The 21,216-nt window shown below is 41.2% G+C and overlaps 1 protein-coding gene across 1 annotated transcript in view; it reads left to right on the top strand.

Annotated features, from left to right (window-relative positions):
• The first annotated feature begins 3,311 nt into the window (after positions 1–3,311).
• The window catches only part of amot (angiomotin), a 28,100-nt gene continuing 10,195 nt past the window's right edge, over positions 3,312–21,216 (top strand). Inside the window, exons 1-7 of the mRNA XM_070843618.1 lie at positions 3,312–3,373; positions 9,433–9,493; positions 10,983–11,997; positions 14,964–15,564; positions 15,850–15,994; positions 20,314–20,406; positions 20,589–20,734. Coding sequence (XP_070699719.1) covers positions 9,433–9,493; positions 10,983–11,997; positions 14,964–15,564; positions 15,850–15,994; positions 20,314–20,406; positions 20,589–20,734 — 2,061 coding nt within the window. The 5' untranslated portion in view covers positions 3,312–3,373. The remainder of the gene's footprint in view (positions 3,374–9,432; positions 9,494–10,982; positions 11,998–14,963; positions 15,565–15,849; positions 15,995–20,313; positions 20,407–20,588; positions 20,735–21,216) is intronic.

The following is a 21,216-nucleotide window of genomic DNA, read 5'->3' as shown; positions in this document are numbered from 1 at the left end:
TGAGTCACATTATGAGAAGCCGTGATGAAATTCATACAAGTTGGATCAACCTGTGATTGCAATTTTTTGTTTTTTTTTCTCAACGAATTACGCATTGTACAGTAAAGATTTTGATCTTGAATATTTAGTTTTCATTGAGATCCCATGTGTGATTTAAGTGCTCTCTTAATTTTGTCAGATACTATGTAGCCACAGTGACTACGTGCAAAGGCCCCATTGCTATATGATAAACCCTAATAAATCTAAAGTATGGCTTTAGATGCATGCAGAAATGCAAGTTTACATTCACTCACACATATCCACACACACACAGTGGGTGTCAAGCACAGAATATTGCGACAAACGGAAATAGAGACTTGTGAACATTAAGACCTTGGTTGCTGAGTAAACTGTTTATATGAAGGTGAGTATGTAGTCATAGCGATATTTGGGGGGGAGGAGGTGCAGAGGGGGAGTAACACATCTAGAAGTGATTATTTTTCTTTTCAAAAGAGGAGGGGGATTAGTTCTGTTGAATACTGATTGTCTTACTCATACAGTCTTCTGTCCTCTCAGGATGTTTACATGTTACCTGAAATTCCATTTTGTGTGTGTCTGTGTGTGCGGGTGTGATTTAATGTTGTGCTTAAACTTGTGCTTTATGTGTGTTTTGATTCCTGTAAACTTTTTGTGTGACTAATATGTTCCACCGAGACACTTTTTCTTGTCTTCTGAATATTTTGTGCTACTTTTTTTTACATCTGTTGATTATATTTAATTGAATTAAAAGACTTAAGGGTCACTCATTCCACTTGTTGAGAGGCAAACTGAATCAGTTGCCAAATACAAAATCAAACATCCATCCATTATCTTTACCGCTTATCCTTAAGGGTCGCGGGGGAGGCTGGAGCCAATCCCAGCTGACATGGGGCGAGAAGTGAGTTACACCGTGGACAGTTGACTGTGGGAGGATGTTGAAGTACCTGGAGAGAACCCACACAAGCAGAGGGAGAACATGCCAACCATGAAATGAAAAAACTTTTTACTATATTTCAAATGGATTGTGATGAAAACAACACTTATTTCATCTTGAAAAGTTTTTAAAGGTTGAAGTTGTGAAAGGAACAGTGACCATTTATACAAAGTTCATGACAGTAAACCCTTAAAGATGGAAGTTAAATTCAAGGAACACATAGATGCCTTTTCCTTGTATTGATGAGTATTAATGATTATTATATTACAAATGTGGTCTCAGGGTAAGAAAAACTGTGGAAATCAAAAACAGATGGATATGATATGAGAGGAAGCAGAAGAGGGGAAGAAAAATGGTAAAAAGGAGAGAGGCAATGACGATGGTTGTCGTGTGATTTGTCATGAGCCAAAGAGCTGAAATCTGTTCCCTCTGCTTTGTCCATGAACCCTGACGAGCCTCCTGGAACGTACACACACACACACACACACACACACACACACACACACACACACACACACACACACACACACACACACACACACACACACACACACACACACACACACACAGACAGCTGATCTCTCTTACTCATTGTTTAAAACTTTACCCAAATTCTCCTCCTTCCTTTCCCAAACCAAAGTAGAGGCAAATGCTAATTCTTGCTTTGACCAGTAGTAGATTAAAGTCAGTGTCTTTATCTGAGTGCGCTGGTTATTGTGTAAATGTTCAGCGACATTCCAACATTAACTCCAGCCTACAGACATCATACATGTTGATAAGGATTGTCCAGTTTTGAAAATATGGCAGACGGACCTGCCACATCTTCTGGCTGTACCAAGATTAGTCGGCTATAGCTGTTGGAGGCCAAGGTGTGCCATTACATCCTCCAGCCAGTGTTTATGAGATGATGCTGCAGTCTTTTCCATTTCATTCCATTTTCCATTTGAGGGGAATATGCCATTGAGCAAATTATGTGGAGAGGGCCAGAAACTGCAGCTTGGTTAGTGGTGGTCTTTAAGGGACCACCCCAAATATGTGCTGTCAGAGGACTGGGAGCAATGACTTTGCCACATACTGTACATTTGAAAGAGTAAAAACCTTTGTTTGATTTATTCAGTTAATTTACAGTTGTGACTCTTTTCAAAGTGACTCTTGTTCCAGGAGTCTGGAGTCTTTATGCCTGAGAAACTCAGGCATAAAGACATGACTGTGTCCTAGTAACTTATGTGTAGACAACAAATCTACCTTAAGGTCATTTGTCATTCTACCATACAGGGTTGCACAACACACCTATGCCTAGATAGAACCTATGTACAAATAATTACATTTAGAGTAGAATCGGGATATTAAAACAAGATGAAATAGTAAATAAACTAAATACAGTTATTTATATACAGATGTACATACACATGTACTGTATACATTCATGAAATAATTCTGTAGTGCATTGTTTTAAATGTATGTCTGGTGGAATGTAAACAGCAGCAGCAGGATAGTGATGATAAGGTCTTCATCTTATTAGAATTTCAACATTTGGGAAACAACTTTGAGTGCGTTTGAGCACAAAGCATCACTGAGAGAGTGTCACGTTCACAACAACTGTATCATCATAAGACATGTTTACTGAACTGATGGAAATCATAAAACTTGCACAGTATGCCCCCCCCCTCCTCCGGATCACCATGATGGCACCAGCTCTGATTGTTGTGAGATTTTAATCCGTTAACATGGTGGGTCTTGAATACTCTTCCTGCCGTGGTGCATTATATTTTAATATGTTTTAAGTTGTGGGAACTCTCTGAGCCCAGAAGCAAGTAGGAGTCTACGGTAAATGTTAAGGGGTTTAAGAAGACTGCACATCTCTGCTGGCTCTTTAAAATCTCATGAACCTCATGAACCACAGAAACAAAGTTTCCAGTTTGAACTTAGACCAGTGAAAGCCCAGTGGCATTTTTGTCAGGGATCATGCGAGGAGCCACCTATGGAGTTACAAATATGGTATTTAAGTTTTCACCTCCTTGATTGCTAGCAGTGGGTGGAAGCTAAAGATGATGCTATTGAGAAAGCTATAAATACAATCTGGAGCTTAAATCTGTTTACTTTAAGATTCTGGGTGGATTTTGTTCACAAATTCAAAAATGCAGTAAAAATTAACCTCACTTATTTCCTCTGCAGAGTGTTCAGGCCTGGACAACGCTGATCAGCGCATCTACATCTAGGAGTGCCTTAAAGACCAGCTGAGCCCGCAGGGAGGCTAGAACCAGGAGTTGAACCACCTTCAACCTCCCAGGCTATCGCCACCAGACCACCTCCGCCCACACAGACATCACCTTCCTGCTCACCCACCCCCTCAAGCCCTGCAACATGAGCAGCTGTTGCCACTGACACCCCCAGGAGAGTGCAGTAAGAACAGCCATACAGGTAGGTATGGGAGGGAGAACACTTAAGAGATCTGAGAAAGAAAGTTGGTTAATGGAAACAGATAAAGTAGATAAAGTTTAAAGGAAAGTAGAGGAGTCAGAGAAGAGGAAAGAAGAGAGGAGTTGGTTAAGAGGACAGAGGGACAGAATAGAGATGGCGAGGGGGTGTTTGGAGTGCAAAGGAAGAAGAAACCAGAGTAACAAACGGCACACCACTTGATAAACAGCACAGATAAATATAGGGATTTAAAAGTGCATAGTGTAATGTAGTCTTCAATTCTTCTGCCGTCTGATTTATACACCATTTTGTTTTGTGCAGCAGACACAAGAGGACAGATGTTCTAGTAGTCTAGTTGTCTGTCAACCACTGATTAATTGATCAGTGGGTATGAATTACAAATAACACCACCTTAACCCTATCCATCCTCAGATCTCCCAAGTCCAAATCATGAGAGCGCCTTCTCAGAATCTCCTCATTCTTCGTAATAATTTTTAACCACAAGTTAATTCATCTATTACCCAATTCCATTAGGTCTTCAATTAGTGTTTTGTCTCCTAGACGTGCCTGTATTAGAACTACTCCGGACAGGTTTTCCTCAATTTCCTTCCATCTGGCTTGGTAATCAGAATTGCACCAACAAATTAAAACTCTCAATTGGGCCAAAATATAGTATTCCATTAGACATGGGAGTGTAAGCCCTCCCTTTTTCTTTGCCAACTGGAGGGTTTGGAATATTATCTTCGGCTTTCTCCCTTGCCAAACGTGATAGTATTTTATCCCATTCATTATATTGTTTATCACTTATTCCAATTGGAAGAGTTCGAAACAAATATAGTATCCTAGGTATATAGTATCCTACTGATTCAATTCATGATTCGAAACTTAATACTGGAATTAAATTCCATCTCTTGATGCCCTCCTTTATTCTCTGAATAGTTTAGGAATTGAACTCTGGAGGTGATGAATAAATTAAAATATCGTCCGCAAATAAAGACATTTTCTGAACTCAACCTAGAATTTTAATACCTGTGATATCATTATCCTGACTGATCCCTTGACCCTGATCCCTGCAGCCTTTAGGGTTTTAAATTTGATATTCCCTTTTTTATGTCCTCATCTGTGATTTCCCTAATAAGAAGCTGGTTTTGTTTGTCCCTCACTTAGGTAATTTTATCTAGTAAAAAATCTATTTTAGGCTGTGAATATGAATTTTTCTAGAAGGTTTCACATGATTGTTGTATAATTTCTAATTTGGAGTGTATTGAATTTGTTTTAGGGGCTCTTATTCCATAACTTGTGTTCTCTGCTTGTTGCTTCTTTAATTTGTAAGCAAGTAGTTTGGCAGATTGTCCTCCTGCTTCATAAATGTCTTCGTTTTGGGAAGATCAGTTATTTTTCACGCCGTTAGAGTAAATTTAATTTAGTTCATTTTTCTTCCTGTCTATTCCAATTTTTATTCTTTGATTCAGTGTATTTTTATGTTTATTCTCAAATTATTTTAATTCAGTTTGCAGCTGATCCAGTTTTCTGGAACTGAAAATTTCCTTTGCTTCTTTACTTTGGAGCAATAGCCTATAATTTTTCTTTTCACGACAGCTTTACATGCATCCCAGAGAGTTGGTGGAGACACTTCATTATTATTCTCCACTAAATAATCTCTTATCTGTCTTTATTTGCTCCCTCATTTGGTTCAGAATTCCTGTGTTCAGCCTCCAGATGGTGCTCTTCTTTTCAGACCCCACTATCAAATCCAAATATATTGGGGCATGGTCTGATAAATCCATGGTCCCAATATTCCAATTTACTGCCCTGTGTAAATCTTTTTGAAAAATAAAAAAAAACAGTCAAGCCTAGAGCAGACAGAGTGTGGGTGAGAGAAAAAAGTGGGGTAAAGTGTTTTATTGATTTTATATTTTGGGTTGTTTTCTTCTCTCCTGAATAGGATCACACGGTTTTGAAGTGTCGAGGGTCGGATTAAGTGCCTCTGCAGATTAGGACACCTTATTTCTTTGTACAATTTCCATTTAGATCCTGGAGGGACATAAACATTCAGTTTAGTGACTAAAGTGATCATCATCACAATCATCATCTTTCTTTTCGCATATAAATAAAGATTGATTGATATATGCACTCAAAGTTTAATTTGCTACCCCTCTTTTTGAACCCTGACTGCAGGAGGATGAATATTTATTAAATTAAAAAAGTTTTTCATGTTCCAGATTTGTTAAATGGGTCTCCTGAAGAAGACCTCCTTCCACCCCCCTCCCTCTTCAATTTTTGCCAAAACTTTGCTCCTCTTGATTGGATTTCCTAGACCATTTACCTTATATGTAGACACTATAATTGACTGCATTTGTTACCTTTAGGAATACACGATACATTCAAGTCAAATCTGTATATATACACACCCCTGGTGCCACAAGCAATAGTAACACAAACATTGGCTTTAAACAGTAACACCATAGCATAATGATGAACCAAACCCCCCAAAAACAATATTAAACCAATTAAACCAATATTAAGGCCTCTTTTATCGCCCGACCTTACATCTATTACCATATGCCATTATCACCTCTGATATATTGTAATTAGCAACAGTACTTATCGAGTGTCTAGAAGCCAGGATGCTTGGAGACATTCTTTAAAGCTTGGCTTGGAGCAGGTATTCTCCCGGCTTCCTTGCTTTCCACGTGACCACCACGTAAATTGGATTATCTGGTCCAGCAGGGTAGTTTTTTCTTTTTTCTTTTCAGAACCATCACTGGTATCCCCCTCTCCGCCATATTTGCAGTTGCCTCCTCTGCCGAACCATAGATCACAGTTCCATCTTCATAAAACACTCTCAGTCCAGCCGGGAAAGGGGTCTGGAATCTGATGTTGCTCTTCTTATATACACCCCAAACTGTAATTGGCTCAGTTGGTTTTCTTAGGAAGCAGCTGTCAGGCAGCACAACATCAAACCTCTTGGTATCTAGATGTTTGGACAGGGTTGTAGATCAGCCAGATTTGTCTGTAATGTTTTGACAGACTGTATCTTACTAACTAAGTAAAAACTCCTGTTGACTTCATTGATGAGGGGAAAATGTAAAATATCTGTGCGAAAAGACAAGCACCAAAAATTAGATGTAGGTGAAACCTATGTAAAACACATTGAACAGAGCAGGAAAAGACTCCAAAGTTACTAAGAAACTTTTGATCAATTACTAGGAGCTTCTCAAGAAGTTAGTAGTGTACATTTTTATTCTAAATATCCCACCTTGGAGATACATGTCCAAATCTGGATAGAAGTTTACACTCCCAGATGCAATAGAAATATGTCACCCTATTAGAGTGGCATTTAATGGGGAAGGCAGCAATTTACTTTGTGCCCGGTAGCAGGGGTGATATGCAGCCTGTGAAGAATCTTGTGTTTTTTCTCCCTCAGTGTGTCACATGAAAACATGGATCTGATCAAATGTATAGCCACCTGCCAGTCATCATCTATATTCAATACCTAGATCTCTGTGCCATTTATAAGGAACATTTGTCAGGAACTGAAAAGTGAATAAAATGTATTCCATTTTAGCAGTCCAAGATAAATAGATCTTATCGCTGAAGGGGAGAGTAACAGGGAAGGAGGTAACCTGAGGTGGTATGAAATGTCTCGTTTTCAGATAACCAAAGAAATTTTGTTTGGAAATGTCAAATATCTCTTGTAACTGCTGGAAGGGTAGTATTATCTTTAAATAAGTCACCAAGAAATGAATCCTGAGAAGCTGGATGAGCTGATGCCTGCAGGGAAGTCTAGATTTTGGACTACAGCTATTGTATAGTGACAGTTTCAACAAATATGACAAAATGATATTTTTATAAAATGCACCAAGTGCTGCTTTAAAGAAGAGACTAACCCTGGATTTGAATACATATGTGTGATGTGAGGGGGCCTTCTAGCAATGTTTGGTAGAATTCAGATCCTAAACCATCTCGTCTTCTGCCTTACTGACATAAATCCACATTTTGCTCATCAGATAGGAATGGGAAATTCATCATATCAACACATTTTTGTCTGGCCTTGGGAGACGATGTGCTTTCTGAGCTATTGAAACCTTTATAAAAGTCAATAGCTGGGCTGCAACATGGGCTGCATCCATGTCTTTTGATAACTGATAACTGTTGCAAGACAGCCTGAATTCAGTCTCCGGGCTATATACTGTCTATATAAGATATAATAGCATGTATGTATGTATGCGTTTGCAGATTCCCACAAGGTAGAAGGGCTTGTAACTGGAATTTCAAGATCCTTCATGCACGTTTTTTATGTACAAAATGTGGCAGGTGATAATTGGTAACTGACACGCACTGGAAAGACGACAGGGCAGTGGCAGTAATCATATACACAAGAACTGTAGCATAACACACACATAGTAAGATGGAAAATAACATAACAAAAGAAGCTGTTAAAGATGTTCCATCCTGTTAGTCAGCCCCAAAGCTGCATCAATATGTTGAAGCCACAGTCAGTTCAAAGTAATAGAATATCTTTGAGAAAAGGGAAAGGGGTAGCATTTACATGTGTACTATGAGGATTGTCTGGCACTGTTTTTTTGCCACACACATTACAGCTTGGTTCTTGCTCATTAATCCTCCACATGGTAAACATCAAGTTTTAGTGTCTAAATCAGATCAGCTATTCCTTAATATCAGCACTCAATAGGGTCTATTCCTATTGCGAAAGTCATCCATCTCGTGGCCATTCGAAGGTGTGTTCTTCCTCGTTAAAAGTGAAGCATAAGCTGACCAGATAGCACATAAAAAACCATATTCCTCTCTGGATAAGCTGTTCAGATGTTCTGTTGTATTTGTCTGTCATTGAAATTATGCAGTTTTTTTTTGCCAGGTTTTCTTTGAATTCCCATGCTTTGTCTCCAGTCCCAGCATGTCTGGAGGCCAGGTTTTTGTAAAAATCTTATGACCTGCCACCCTTCTACACCTTAAGACCAATAACCTGCATGTCGTCTTTGTCACTTCTCTCTTTCCTCAGCTTGCTTGGTTAAAGTCTTAACTCTTTGCTCAAGTTCAGTGACCCAGTGCGATCTTCACCCTCTGTTTGCAATATTCTTTTATTGTTGTCTTCGGTGTTCCTCAGTCTGTCCAGGGTGGGCTGCAGTTCAGCAAATTTCTGCTCCATAAGGGCACTAATCGTCTCTGCAACATTCTGAGCAACAATGCGAGCAAACGAGACATAGTCACCATCATCCATGCTAACCTCACATTAGGCTATGCTAAACTCTTACATGTCGGAGCATGTTCTCCTCAGAGTTTCTCGTGAGTTGCTGTTTTCTTCAGCTCTAGACATGTTTCTCAATAAAAGTTCCTCAATTAATTGTGGTGTAATCGATCAAAAAAATCTGTCAAAAAAATAGTCAGAGGCCGGCAAAGATAGTCTTCTCACTCTGAGTGCATTACATAACCCCATCCGATGCATATTTAAACACATCGACAAGTTTGAGAGTGTTTCATTACATGTTCATTACATGTCAAGATTCACAAATACATACAGTTCGACTTCATCAGCATAGAAATGAAGAGACACAGCCAAATGGGCAGATCATGCCCTAAAGAGAGCATATAGGGGGAGAAAAAGACAGGTCCAGGTTTGACCGTTTAGGAACTCCAGGTCAGAGGAACACAATCAGACACTTTGTCAGCAATGGATACAAAGTACTGGCAATGTGATAAATAGTGGGTAAACCTTAAAGAGCTACATCAGATATCCCAACCCACTTCAGACGATATGATAAAGTAAAATACAAATTAAAAGATTTAAAGATTAAAAGAAGTTGTTTTCTGTGTGACTGTGAAGAGAGCAGTCTTTGTGGTAGGCCTCTGATCAGTCAGGGATTTTTGTGGACGTTACTTATATTTAGAATTTGTGTTTGTGCATCTGAATTTCCACTACCCTAGCCATTTTAGACATAATACTTTTTTCTTTTCTGTCTCTCAATCTTTTCAGTTTGAAGAGAATTGGCCATTTGCTGACTTTTCTCCTTTTTGTCTCATATGATTTTATTTACCTACAGATGTTTCGGAAAAAAGCATCTTCTTCCTTGAGAATGAGAAGAATAACAGAAAGCGCTAGATGTAATGATTTCTTTCTTTACTCTGTAGAATTAAGTGTATGTGTTGTAAAAAATGTAAAATGATGGTAACATTCAGTGTTGTCAAAGGAAACCACACAAAAACAAATGCAGCCCCACACTGCCCCCTAAAACAATATGACAGATATTATGACTGAGAAGGAAATTAACCTTTTTGACAACACAACACAGCAAATACATCCCAGGTGGTTTCAGTTTGACAACGCTAGATGTTCACCTGAACACGTTTTGCCTGTCTTTAATGCTGTGTGAACATTTTAAATCAAACTTCTTGGGATCGCCTGTGAGCATTTCAAATTCCCTGGGTTTTGTTTCCTTACAAATTTGTGTAGTTTTTTGTAAAAATTATTATTTCCCTGTTGTTTTCTCTTAGGCTGGGTAAAAAGGGTAAAATGGAATCACAATGAACCCCTCGCGGTACTCAACACTTTGATCCTGGGGTTCAAACACATGTAATGACTTAATGTTAATCCATATAGCCTGACTACTGAAAGCAGTGTTTTGTGACTCATAGTGCCAGAAAAATATATTTTGGTTGAAACAAAAGCTTGAAATCAGCTTTGCTAACAACAATAAAATGATCTATCTATGCCTGTAACAATCGTGACCAAATCAAGGATGGACAGTTTACCGCCCCACTCACCTGGTCCTGAGCCTGGTCAAGACCACCTGGTCACCAGGTCAGATTGACATTTTTAACATTAGCCCTTGTCATGATGGTACATTTGAACACTGTCATGGAAATTAATCAACAACAGCTTTGACAAATGAATATACTTTTCAGTTTTTCATTCACATATTGTGTCACATTATGTGATGTTGAAATTTTTACTTTTTGTCCTTCAACAACCAAAAGGCAGAAAATTTGCAATGTGAGAATTTCTAATCTCCAGGCACTGTAGCCATTGTTTAGTCATCAAACCACAGAAGTTATTGTGCAAACAGAGCTAATGTCTTTCTGCTACCTTGTGTGGTTTGTGTTCAATGTCACAAGGGCCAAGTAAACCATACAAAAATGTAATAATCACTTAATCTCGTCCATATCAGTGTTTAGTCATCACACAGCTGTTACAGACTTCATTCTTAGGCTTAAATTGTTCACCTATATTTATTTGTGGTTTGGGTTTGAGGGTTTAAGCTTTTGTTGGTGATTTGGCCCCTTTGATTTTTCAGAAGTTCCTTCCTCTGTTCTCCTTCTACTGTCCCATCATGCATCAATGGGTTTTCCATGGCTTTGAAGGGGTACAACACGGATGGTGTTGGATAGTCCATGTGCATCTCTGACCTTAGTGTTTTTTGTCTCTTCTCTCTCTTTTTGCCTTGTGTTTGTGGAATAAATTTACTTGTTCTGTCTTTTCTGTCATGCTCTTGGCTTGTTTCTCTTTCCATCTTTTCCCCCTTAAAAACTCCAATCCCCATCCCTTTGCCACTCTGCTTCCTTTTCCTCTTTCACTCTCTCCTGACCCTCTCAGGGAATATTGACCGTGGGCGGAGCTTGTCCTTCCATGAGGTGCGTGGCCACCGTGAAGCAGGGATGAGGGCTGCAGTTGAGGAGTCATCCAACAGCAGCAGTAGTGTAGGAGGTGGTGGAAGCACCGTTCTGCAGCGCCTCCTGCAGGAGCAGATGAACCGCAATTATGTGCTGCAACAACAGCAGCAACAGCAACAACAAGGCGGAGGAGCAGGTGGGGGAGGTGGAGGAGGTTACTCAGGACAGGGACAGGTTGGCTCCTCTGATGATCACTCCATGACCCCCCACATTGCCCGTCAGGAGCCCCAGGGACAGGAGCTGCAGACGGACAATGGTCTGGAGAACCTGAGCTCTACCAGAGTTGGAGGAGGGGGTGGGAGCAGTGGAGGAGGAGGTTTAGGAAGTGGAGGGGGAGGCAACAGTGGAGGTGGTGGGAGCAGCCAAGGACAGTGCCCGAACCCAGAGGACCTCCCTACATATGAAGAGGCTAAAGTGCAGTCACAGTACTTCCGTGGCCATGGTCCTCCTCCTCAGCCTCAGCAGCAAAACAACCAGCCCCAGCAGCCTTCCCACCCCAGCTCGGTGGGCGCCGCCTTTTACGTCACTGGGATGACGAGTGCCAAGGTGCGCACTGAGGGTCGCCCCACGGTGCAGCGAGTGAGTGGCACAGGAAAGGTGCACCAAGATGATGGGCTGAAGGATCTGAAGCAAGGACATGTTCGGTCTCTCAGCGAACGACTGATGCAGCTCTCCCTAGCCACCAGTGGTGTGAAGGCTCATGCCCCCGTCACCAGCGCTCCTCTTTCCCCCTTGCTGTCCCCGCCAGGACCGCCAGGTGACTACTACAAGCCGCAGCATCGCGGCCCACCTCCAGACTACCCCTTCAAAGGAATGGGCTCGCCTATCAAGCAGCAAGAGCCTGGAGGCCATTTTTACCAGGAGCAGAGAGGGAGGGACCAATCGCGGGAGATGCCCCACGTCCGATACCAGCCCCCACCTGAGTACGGCTCATTCAGGTAAGGAACACACACAAATACACACTTGAAGTTGCCTATGTTGATATGAAATATTACTTTAATGAAAGGAGCCATTCAAAGGGACATTTTGTGTGTGTGTGTGTGTGTGTGTGTGTGTGTGTGTGTAAAAAATAAAGTCTAAAATAACAGTATAACAATCTGTGTATTTTGTCTATTGCAAGTAGGGGTTTATGCAGTTGTTCAGTATGACATGCTGTATACAGTATCTCATGCAGAGACACTCACACTGTACACAGATGGTCTGTCTGTAAGACCTCCTTTGCATTTTTTACATTTCACTGCTAATCTCAAGTCACAAGTTTGTTTGAATGGTTACTTTCAGCAAGTGCAACTAACAGATAGTAAAACTATCTGACCCACTAAAGCAAGCTATGAAGGGAGCATGAGCTGTGCCCAAGCACGTCATTGAATCCTTGCCAACTCCAGGAAAGTTCCTCTGACCTTTGACCTTTATACAGGGGGATTTGTCAATGGAGATCATTAATGAATTAGCACAGTTCTTATAGTGGTTAATATTAAGCCAATTTTTCTGTGCTGTACATGTAGATCTTACAATCTTTTATTTACTTTTTTGTCATCTGAGTGGTTTCCACAGCAACTACAGGATCACACTTCCTTTAACTGAAGTGTGAAAACAAGAAAAATTACATTATCCACAAAGACACATATTCATTATTGCCTTTCCGTGGTTATCATGTAACTCTATTCTGACTTTTACAACTAATGAAGTGAAATGATCAATCATTCGAATGGGTTGCCTGGCGCCAGCAGGTTTGCTGTTCTTCCCTTGGCCTTCTCCACACACAGATTTCCAAGCACAGTGTCACAGACTGAAATAGACAAAACCGCAGATTCATGAGGAGTTTCATTGTTCGGTTATGACCTAAATGCTGCTTCAGGGTTTGTTTCCACTCAGTCAAGGACAACATTATGTAACAAAAAACTGAATGCTTCTAAGTTTTCTTGACAAGCAAGCTGAAAACATTACATGGTTTCTCAATCGTGTTTTTGGAGAATATGAGGACGGATCCTGTTGGGCCTGTTCCACACCAGCCAGTTTACCTAGGAGGAAACGGAATCAAACAGCCATGAATACTGCAGAATTTTAATCATCAGGGCAGGACAAGTTAGGACATGTTCTGCTTGGCTTTGATGATGTTCCTTTGAGGGATTAAGGCTGGAATGCTTGCCTTACACAAAGCCATTTGACACCTGGTGTTTTTCCACCTTGCTCAAAAACAACAGGTGAATCAGGCTGAAGGACAGATATGTTAAAAGCAGCAATGAATTCTTTACCTTTGCTGCTTAAAACACTCACTGTGGGTCAGTGTTTCAGTTGTGTTTTAACTAAAGAAACTGGAAATGTTGCCTTAAAATGTACCTTTACCTTACCTTTACTAAGTTTAGAATTTTCAGTTTTTGTTGAGACACATAAATTATTAAATCTATGTTTATCACTGAGGCCATAGTTAAAGGTGCTAATGTACAGGAGTGCAAACGCTGCAGGTGTCCAGTGCCAGAAGAAGCAAAGCAGGCCCACAGTATCACCGAGCCACCGCCATGCTTCACTGTAGGCAGGGTGCTCTTTTCAGCGTGTGCCTCATTCTTCTTCCTCCAGACATATCGCTGATCCATAGACCCAAAAAAGTTCCAGTTTTGTTTCATCGCTCCACAGAACAGAATCCCAGAACTTCTGTGGCTTATTTATATGGTTTTGAGCATACTGGGGCTGACTTGTCTTGTGCTTTTGTATCAGTAGTGGTTCAGGCATTGAGGCCTTCAGTGTTTAGTATGTGTCTTACTGTAGAAAGTGAAACCTCAGTGCCTGCTGCCACACTTTTTGCCCACCTCAGAAATCCTCAGAATCCTCAGAAATCTGGTGGCAGCTGTTGATAGTTCCCTCTTTCTGCCACGTCCAGGTAGTGTAGCCAGTGTTCCTTTAGCTTTTAACTTGCAAACTATGCTTCCAACAGCATCTCTACAAACATTCAGTGCCTTTGCTATCTGTTTGTATCCTTTTCATTGTTTGTGCAAGGCAATGATCTCCTTTCTTAACTTTTTGGACAGTTCTCTCAATATCTCTAACATGCAACCAAACGTCACTGTGAACACTCTTCTAGCCAGTCCGGGTATTTGATGTGTTCTGTCTCAAGCACATCTGATGCAGCTAATGAGGCCCTTGATTAGTTGCATCAGCTGTGCTTGAGACAACACCTCATTTCCAAACGAATGCTCTTATAAGGGATTCTATTCAGGGGGTTGAATAATTTTGAGACTGCAGTAGTCATTACAAGTGGCCTTTTGTGTTGAATTTGGAGGAACCACTTATGACATTAGTTGTGTTGAGCTATTTTAATTGTTCTTGTCTGAGTAGTTCATTAAACACCGCTGAGAGTTTGTACATTTTGCAAGCAAGCAGCAAGTTTTATGTAAATGTGATGGCACTGAGGCATAGCAAACCTTTAATTCTTGTTTATGTTGTTAACTGTCTACTGTATACATGGCAACTTGTAATTCTGACTTTCTCAGTTCACTTACATATCAAATGTGGTTGTACAGTGAAAAGAGTGGAGCTATGACTATGGATTCAGGTTTGTAATGAAGATATCAAACTTTTATTTCATACCAACTGTGTTTGCACTTCTAGCAGCTGTGTCACTATGCCTGGGACCAGAATCATCTACAGTGGTTCATTAAAATGTGTTTTAGATGCGTTTTAAAAATCAATCCATCTACTATTTTCTTTCTCTCCTGAAATATGCTGTATAGATAAGGATTATTATTCTAATTATTATTCACATGGAGCAGCTTTTCACAAAAGAAGCTTGTTTGTCAGTAAACAATTCTTAGCCTATAACACTGTTAGTGACTGCTAGTGGAAAACATTTTCAGAATTCTGTACATCAACTGAGAATCATGTAATAACACAGCTCATCTCCCTTCAGGTCCAGTAAGGAAGGCTCAATTCACTCCCAGAGGCCCCTTCACCAGCACAGTCCTACCTCCTCCGTCACCTCTGTGGGTTCTTTGTCTCGCACCCAGTCCTCCATCCTCAGCAGCATGCTCAGTGCCTCCCACTCCTCTCATCCCTCCTTCCCTCACCAGCACCCTCAGAACCAGGGAGAGCCCTACCCTACTATGGGGTGCCGCAGTCCACAGGGTCCCAGCTCTCACCAAGCAGGGGAACCCTTCAACCTATCACCTATTCACCCGTCAAGAGGTCACGGTTTCCCTCCTGACCCCTACGGCTCCACATCGAGAATGCACCAACAGCAGCAGCACCATCAGTACCAACTACAACATCAACAACAACAACATCAACAACATCAACAACATCAGCAGTTCCATGGACCTCAACCTCCCCAGCCCCAGCCGCTGGGCCAAGTAGGACATTTCCCCCACCCCCCCTCCTACTCCCACCTGCAGGGGGAACCTTTTGCTTCGATGGCACGTGCCCATCAGATGGTGGATGTGCTGACGGAGGAGAACAGGATGCTGAGGCAGGAGATGGAGGTCTGCCGCGAGAAAGTCTCCAAGTTGCATAAGGTAACATCTCCTGCAAAAGAGCTTTAAAGGATAGGTTCAGTAATCTTCAAACAATACTTCCATGCCTATATCTACACTGCCTTCTGTTACCAAATGTTGTAACATTCGGGAAGGCACCAAGCTGCACCTGTTAATATAGATGCAGCAGTCAAAATACTATTATTCTTGTTATGGCTGTCTGTGAGCGCAGTTTTTAGCCATGTTAAAATATATAAGTATATATATTATGGTTTGATGCATCTTCTGCACTACGATTCCTTTCATCCCTCCTGTCTCTGTGGGCAGTTGGAAACAGAGATCCAGCTGGTGTCCGAGGCATATGAAAACCTTGCTAAGTCCTCATCCAAAAGGGAGGCCCTGGAGAAAACCATGAGGAACAAGCTGGAGCTGGAGGTGCGCCGGCTGCACGACTTCAACAGGGATCTCCGAGGTGAGAGAGCATGGAGGTGCCAGAGTCACGTTCTACTACGTACTGCAACTGATGCAAATTCAGTTTCTGGGGCTGTGTCCTACAGTAGTACAGTTGCGCTCAAAATTATTTATCCTCCTTTCACGTGTATTCAATGAATAACTCAAACAAGAACAATTGAAATAGCTCAACACAACTAATATTGCAGGTGGTTTCCCCAAATTCAACACTAAATGCCACTTTTAATGACTACTACAGTCTCAAAATTATTCAACCCCATCTTCACAAGCATCTTTAGTGTTTAGTATGGCATCCTTTTTCTGTTATGTCCTGCTGCAAACGAGAGGCATAGCCAGACACCAGATTCTGACAGCGTTCTTGTGGAATCTTAGCCCATTCCTCATGGGCAATAGTCTCCAGCTCTATAATACTCTTGGGTTTGTGTGCTGCAACCACCTTCTTCAAATCACACCAGAGGTTTTCTATGAGATTCAAGTCTGCCGGCTGTGATGACCAGAACTTTTTCTATGAGCCTTGGTGGACTTTGATGTATGTCAACAGATTGTCCTGTTGGCTGGCATGGACGGCATGACATTTTCTCCCAGGATTTCCTGATGCATGATTGAATCCATCTTGCCCTGCAGAAGCTGCAGGTGTCCAGTACCAGAAGAAGCAAAGCAACTCCAGAGCATCACTGAGCCACCGCCATGCTTCACTGTAGGCAGGGTGCTCTTTTCAGTGCATGCCTCATTCTTCCTCCTCCAGACATATCGCTGATCCATAGATCCATAGTTCCAGTTTTGTTTCATCGCTCCACAGAATCCCAGAACATCTGTGGCTTATTTATATGGTTTTGAGCATATTGGGGCTGACTTGTCTTGTGCTTTTGGATCAGTAGTGGTGAACATTTTGGAGTTCAGGCATTGAGGCCTTCAGTGTTTAGTATGTGTCTTACTATAGAAACTGAAACCTCAGTGCCTGCTGCCACCAAGTCTGGCTGCAGGTCTTTTGCAGTCACTCAAGGGTTTTTGGCCTCCTGCCTCCTCAGAAATTTGGCAGCCTTTCATAGCTTCCTCTTTCTGCCACGTCCAGGTAGTGTAGCCAGTGTTCCTTTAGCTTTGAACTTCTGAACCATACTTCCAACAGCATCTCTATAAACATTTAGTGCCTTTGCTATCTTTTTGGATCCTTTTCATTGTTTGTGCAAGGACATGATCTCCTCTCTTAACCTTGTGGACAATTCTCTTGACTTACGCATATCTCTAACATGCAACCAAACGTCACTGTGAACACTCTTCTAGCCAGTCCAGGTATTTGATGTGTTCTATCTCAAGCACATCTGATGCAACTAATGAGGCCCTTGATTAGTTGCATCACCTGTGCTTGAGACAACACCTGATTTGCAAACGAATGCTCTTATAAGGGATTCTATTCAGGGGGTTGAATAATTTTGAGACAGCAGTAGTCATTACAAGTAACCTGTAAACCACCTGTAATATTAGTTGTGTTGAGCTATTTTAATTGTTCTCATCTGAGTTGTTCATTGAATACAGCTGAAAGTTTGTAAGTTTTGCCAATACACCTACTTTGCAATGGGGGTTGAATAATCTTGAGTGCAACTGTGCATGTGCTGCTTCTGGCCTGTGGGACTGAGTTTTAGTCGCTGCAACTACCCAGAAACCTAACCATATGGACACCTAGAAGGAAAAAGGCGCACCCATTGGGTGTAATCAGGTTAGAAGGTGTTGTGGGAGTGTGAATACGTGGCACTGAATGAATCAGGATATGCTGAAATAATTGTTCCGATAATTTAAAAAAAATAACGCTTGACCCTTTTCCTCTTCAACTTATGCCAGCACACACACGCACACACACACACTGGAGAGAAGAAAGCTCTGTTCATGGCTCACAGCCCAGACTCAGGTCCACAGGGAGCCACCACAAAGGCTTTTTTCTTTCCTGCCATCTCTCCCGCTTCCTGCTTCCCTTCTTTTTCCTCCCGTCATAGCTTTGGCAGACATGTGCACATGAAATGGATACTTTGCTCTACTTTTCTGGGTCAAAGGTCAACATGTACTCACTGTAGCTATTGTTCTAGAGATCTTCAACAGCAGTAAAGAGTTTGTGCCCTGATGCAACGCTCGAACAAAGCTGTGTGTTTTTACTGCAGCTGTCACAATGAACTAACAATGCCCAGAATCAGTCTTACGTGAATAATGTTGGATGATATTTAATGAAATATGCAAAAGACTCTTGTGTTTTGCATATTTGTCTTGTCTAAACAATAATCAATCCAAAAGGTGGAGGCTTGTAACTGTAATACAGGTACTGAAGTTGGTAAAGTGGTGTTGCAGTTGCAGTCAACTTAATCTTGTGCTTTTTCAGTCAAAGCACAATTGCTTCTAACTCAAAAACTTTAAACCAAGTACCCTTTGTAATAGCCGAACATCACATTTGGTGTGATTCTGTCAGCAAATAGCTCCCAGAAGTGCTTTTAATGTGGAAGAAAACAAGACAGACATTGTGCAAGAGAGAGAGCGAGTCAGAGAATGTGTGTGTTTCTCTTAAGTTAAGAGAACAAGCATGTTAAAGTAAGAGGTTAAATGACAATGAGAGTTCTGTAGTTGCAACAGACAGTGTGAACACTGCATATAAGTGAGCCTTTATTCACACAACAGCTCTGCAGGAGGCAGACACTATGTGTCCTCTGTGGACAGTAATAAGTAGGTGAGATGAGTAAGAGTAGCAAAGAGTGTTTTGTATTATTATGTACTTATTATTAGATTTTTGGGTTGTCCGTACATCTGATGTCTTTACATCCTTATATCCTGCGTCCCATTCTCGTGAACGCAATATCTCAGGAACACCTTGGGGGAATTTCTTCTTCTTCTGTTCTTCACAAAGCATGTTTTTGGCTATAACCCGAGAATTCATATGCATACATGACAAACACTTCACACATATGTCTGATGACATGATGAAGTGATGGCATTTTATGTCCAAAAGGTCACAGGTCAACTTCACTGTGACACCATAATGTTCTGCAAAAAACCCTTTTCTGGCTGTTAATCAGTGCCATCACTCAGGACCAGGATGTTTTATGTTTTGTCAGATACTAAATTGCTGACACTAATCTTGGGTCTCGAAAGACATGGATGGAAAATGCAATTTAACTTTTTGGCAGTAAACCTGTGAGGCAGTAATTCTGGTTTCTATTATGTATTGGTAGGTCCTCTTTCAAACTGTACATTTTCCGTTTAACCAGTACGGAAAGTGCAGTAAGTCCTGCAAAAATCTCACATTTGGACTCATCAGAACAAGGTACAGATTTCCACTGGTCTAATGTCCATTCCTTGTGTTTCTTGGCCCAAACAAATCTCCTCTTCTTCTTGTTCTTCCTCAGTAGTGGCTTCTTTGCAGCAATTCGACCATGAAAGCCTGATTCACACAGTCTCCTCTGAACAGTTGATGTTGAGATGTGTCTGCTACTTGAATTCTGTGAAGCATTTCTGTGGGCTCTGATCTGAGGTGCTGTTAATTTGTGGTTTCTGAGGCTGGTAACTCTGAACTTATCCTCTGCAGCAGAGGTGACTCTTGGTCTTCCTTTCCTGGGATGGTCCTCATGAGAACCAGTTTCATCACAGAGTTTGATGGTTTTTGCTACTGCACTTGAGGATACATTCAAAGTTCTTGAGATTTTCTGGACTGACTGACCTTCATGTCTTAAAGTAATGATGGACTGTCATTTCTCTTTACTCAGTTGAGTGTTTCTTGCCATAATATGGATTAGAACAGTAGTAGAATAGGGCTATTCACTGTGTACCAACGCTACCTCTGCAAAACACAACTGATGGTCTCAACCACATTAAGAAGGCAAGAAATTCCACAAATTAACTCTTGATAAGAGAGAATGCCGAGAGTGTGCAAATCTGTCATTAAAGCAAAAGGTGGTAAATTTGAAGAATCTAAAATATAAAACATATTCTGGTTTCTTTAACACTTTTTTTTTTGTGTTCCACATAATTCCATATATGTTCCTTCATGGTTTTGATGTCTTCAGCATTAATCTGCAATTCAGAAAATAATAAAAATGAAGAATAACCACTGAATGAGACGGTGTGTCCAAACTTTTGACTGGCACTGCATATACTGGGGGATCAGATCACACCCATATGCTCCAATCAATATGAAACTTCAGAAAAGCCTCTAATACAGATGTTCTTGGAGAGAACAGTAGACTTTAGAAATGTTTTTCTACCAGGTCCCAGGTAACCAGGATCTGTGTGATCTATGTGTGTTTGTCTCAGCTCTGAGCATGTGTATTGTGTGTTGTTTTAAAGAGCGCATGGAGACAGCCAATAAGCAGCTTGCTGCTAAAGAGTGTGATGGCTCAGAGGACAACCGCAAAACCATCTCCCAACTGCTCGCACAGAGTAAGAACCACACACACACACACACACACACACACACACACACACACACACACACACATATATATATACATGAATGGATTCAAATAACTCAAGAAGTTCAAGGAACTAGCAGATCTATAGTTTGCCTCAATAACTTTTTAAAAAGAAAGGAGGAAAGACATTGTATGTGTACATGTGTTCAGACAAAGAGACGCTGCGTGAGAGGGAGAAGCTGGAAATGGAGCTGAATGCGCTGCGCTCTACCACAGAAGATCAGAGGAGACACATCGAAATCAGAGACCAGGCGCTCAACAACGCGCAGGCAAAAGTGGTCAAGCTGGAAGAAGAGGTAAAATCTTCACTTGTCCCTCTTAATATTATAATATTGGTTGGTGGATTTGGGTTTGCTGCTTGTTGCTGTCTTTATCAGAGCAAGGAAATCCTGATTGAGATTAAAAAGATGGATAAAGAAGCAGAGTAACACCTTCACTGAACGTGATGAGTCTGTACATAACAGAACAAACCCGAAACAACTGCTGCCGTGATTCATAGTTCTTAATTAAACAAGAGTCACATTACGAGGGCTACAATCTTAACAGCTAAGAGCTGGAATGACGTATTGGATCAGCCATGTCTTCAGAACATTCAGATTGCTTAGTCGGTGCAAAACACACTAGCCAATTTAGCCGTGCAACATGCTAACACCTAGTTCAATAGATATAGAATTCTATAGAATAGAACAGATGGTTCGCGCAAACATACAACAGTTTTCCCGTCCATGTGGGGACGTTTCCATCAAAAATAAAGTAAATCCACAGGGTCTTGACTTCC

Source organism: Pempheris klunzingeri, chromosome 14 (assembly GCF_042242105.1).
Source record: "Pempheris klunzingeri isolate RE-2024b chromosome 14, fPemKlu1.hap1, whole genome shotgun sequence".
In the NCBI taxonomy this organism is placed as follows: Eukaryota; Metazoa; Chordata; class Actinopteri; order Acropomatiformes; family Pempheridae; genus Pempheris; species Pempheris klunzingeri.
Note: the sequence above shows the minus strand (reverse complement) of the source record. Positions and strands in the feature narration are given on the sequence as shown.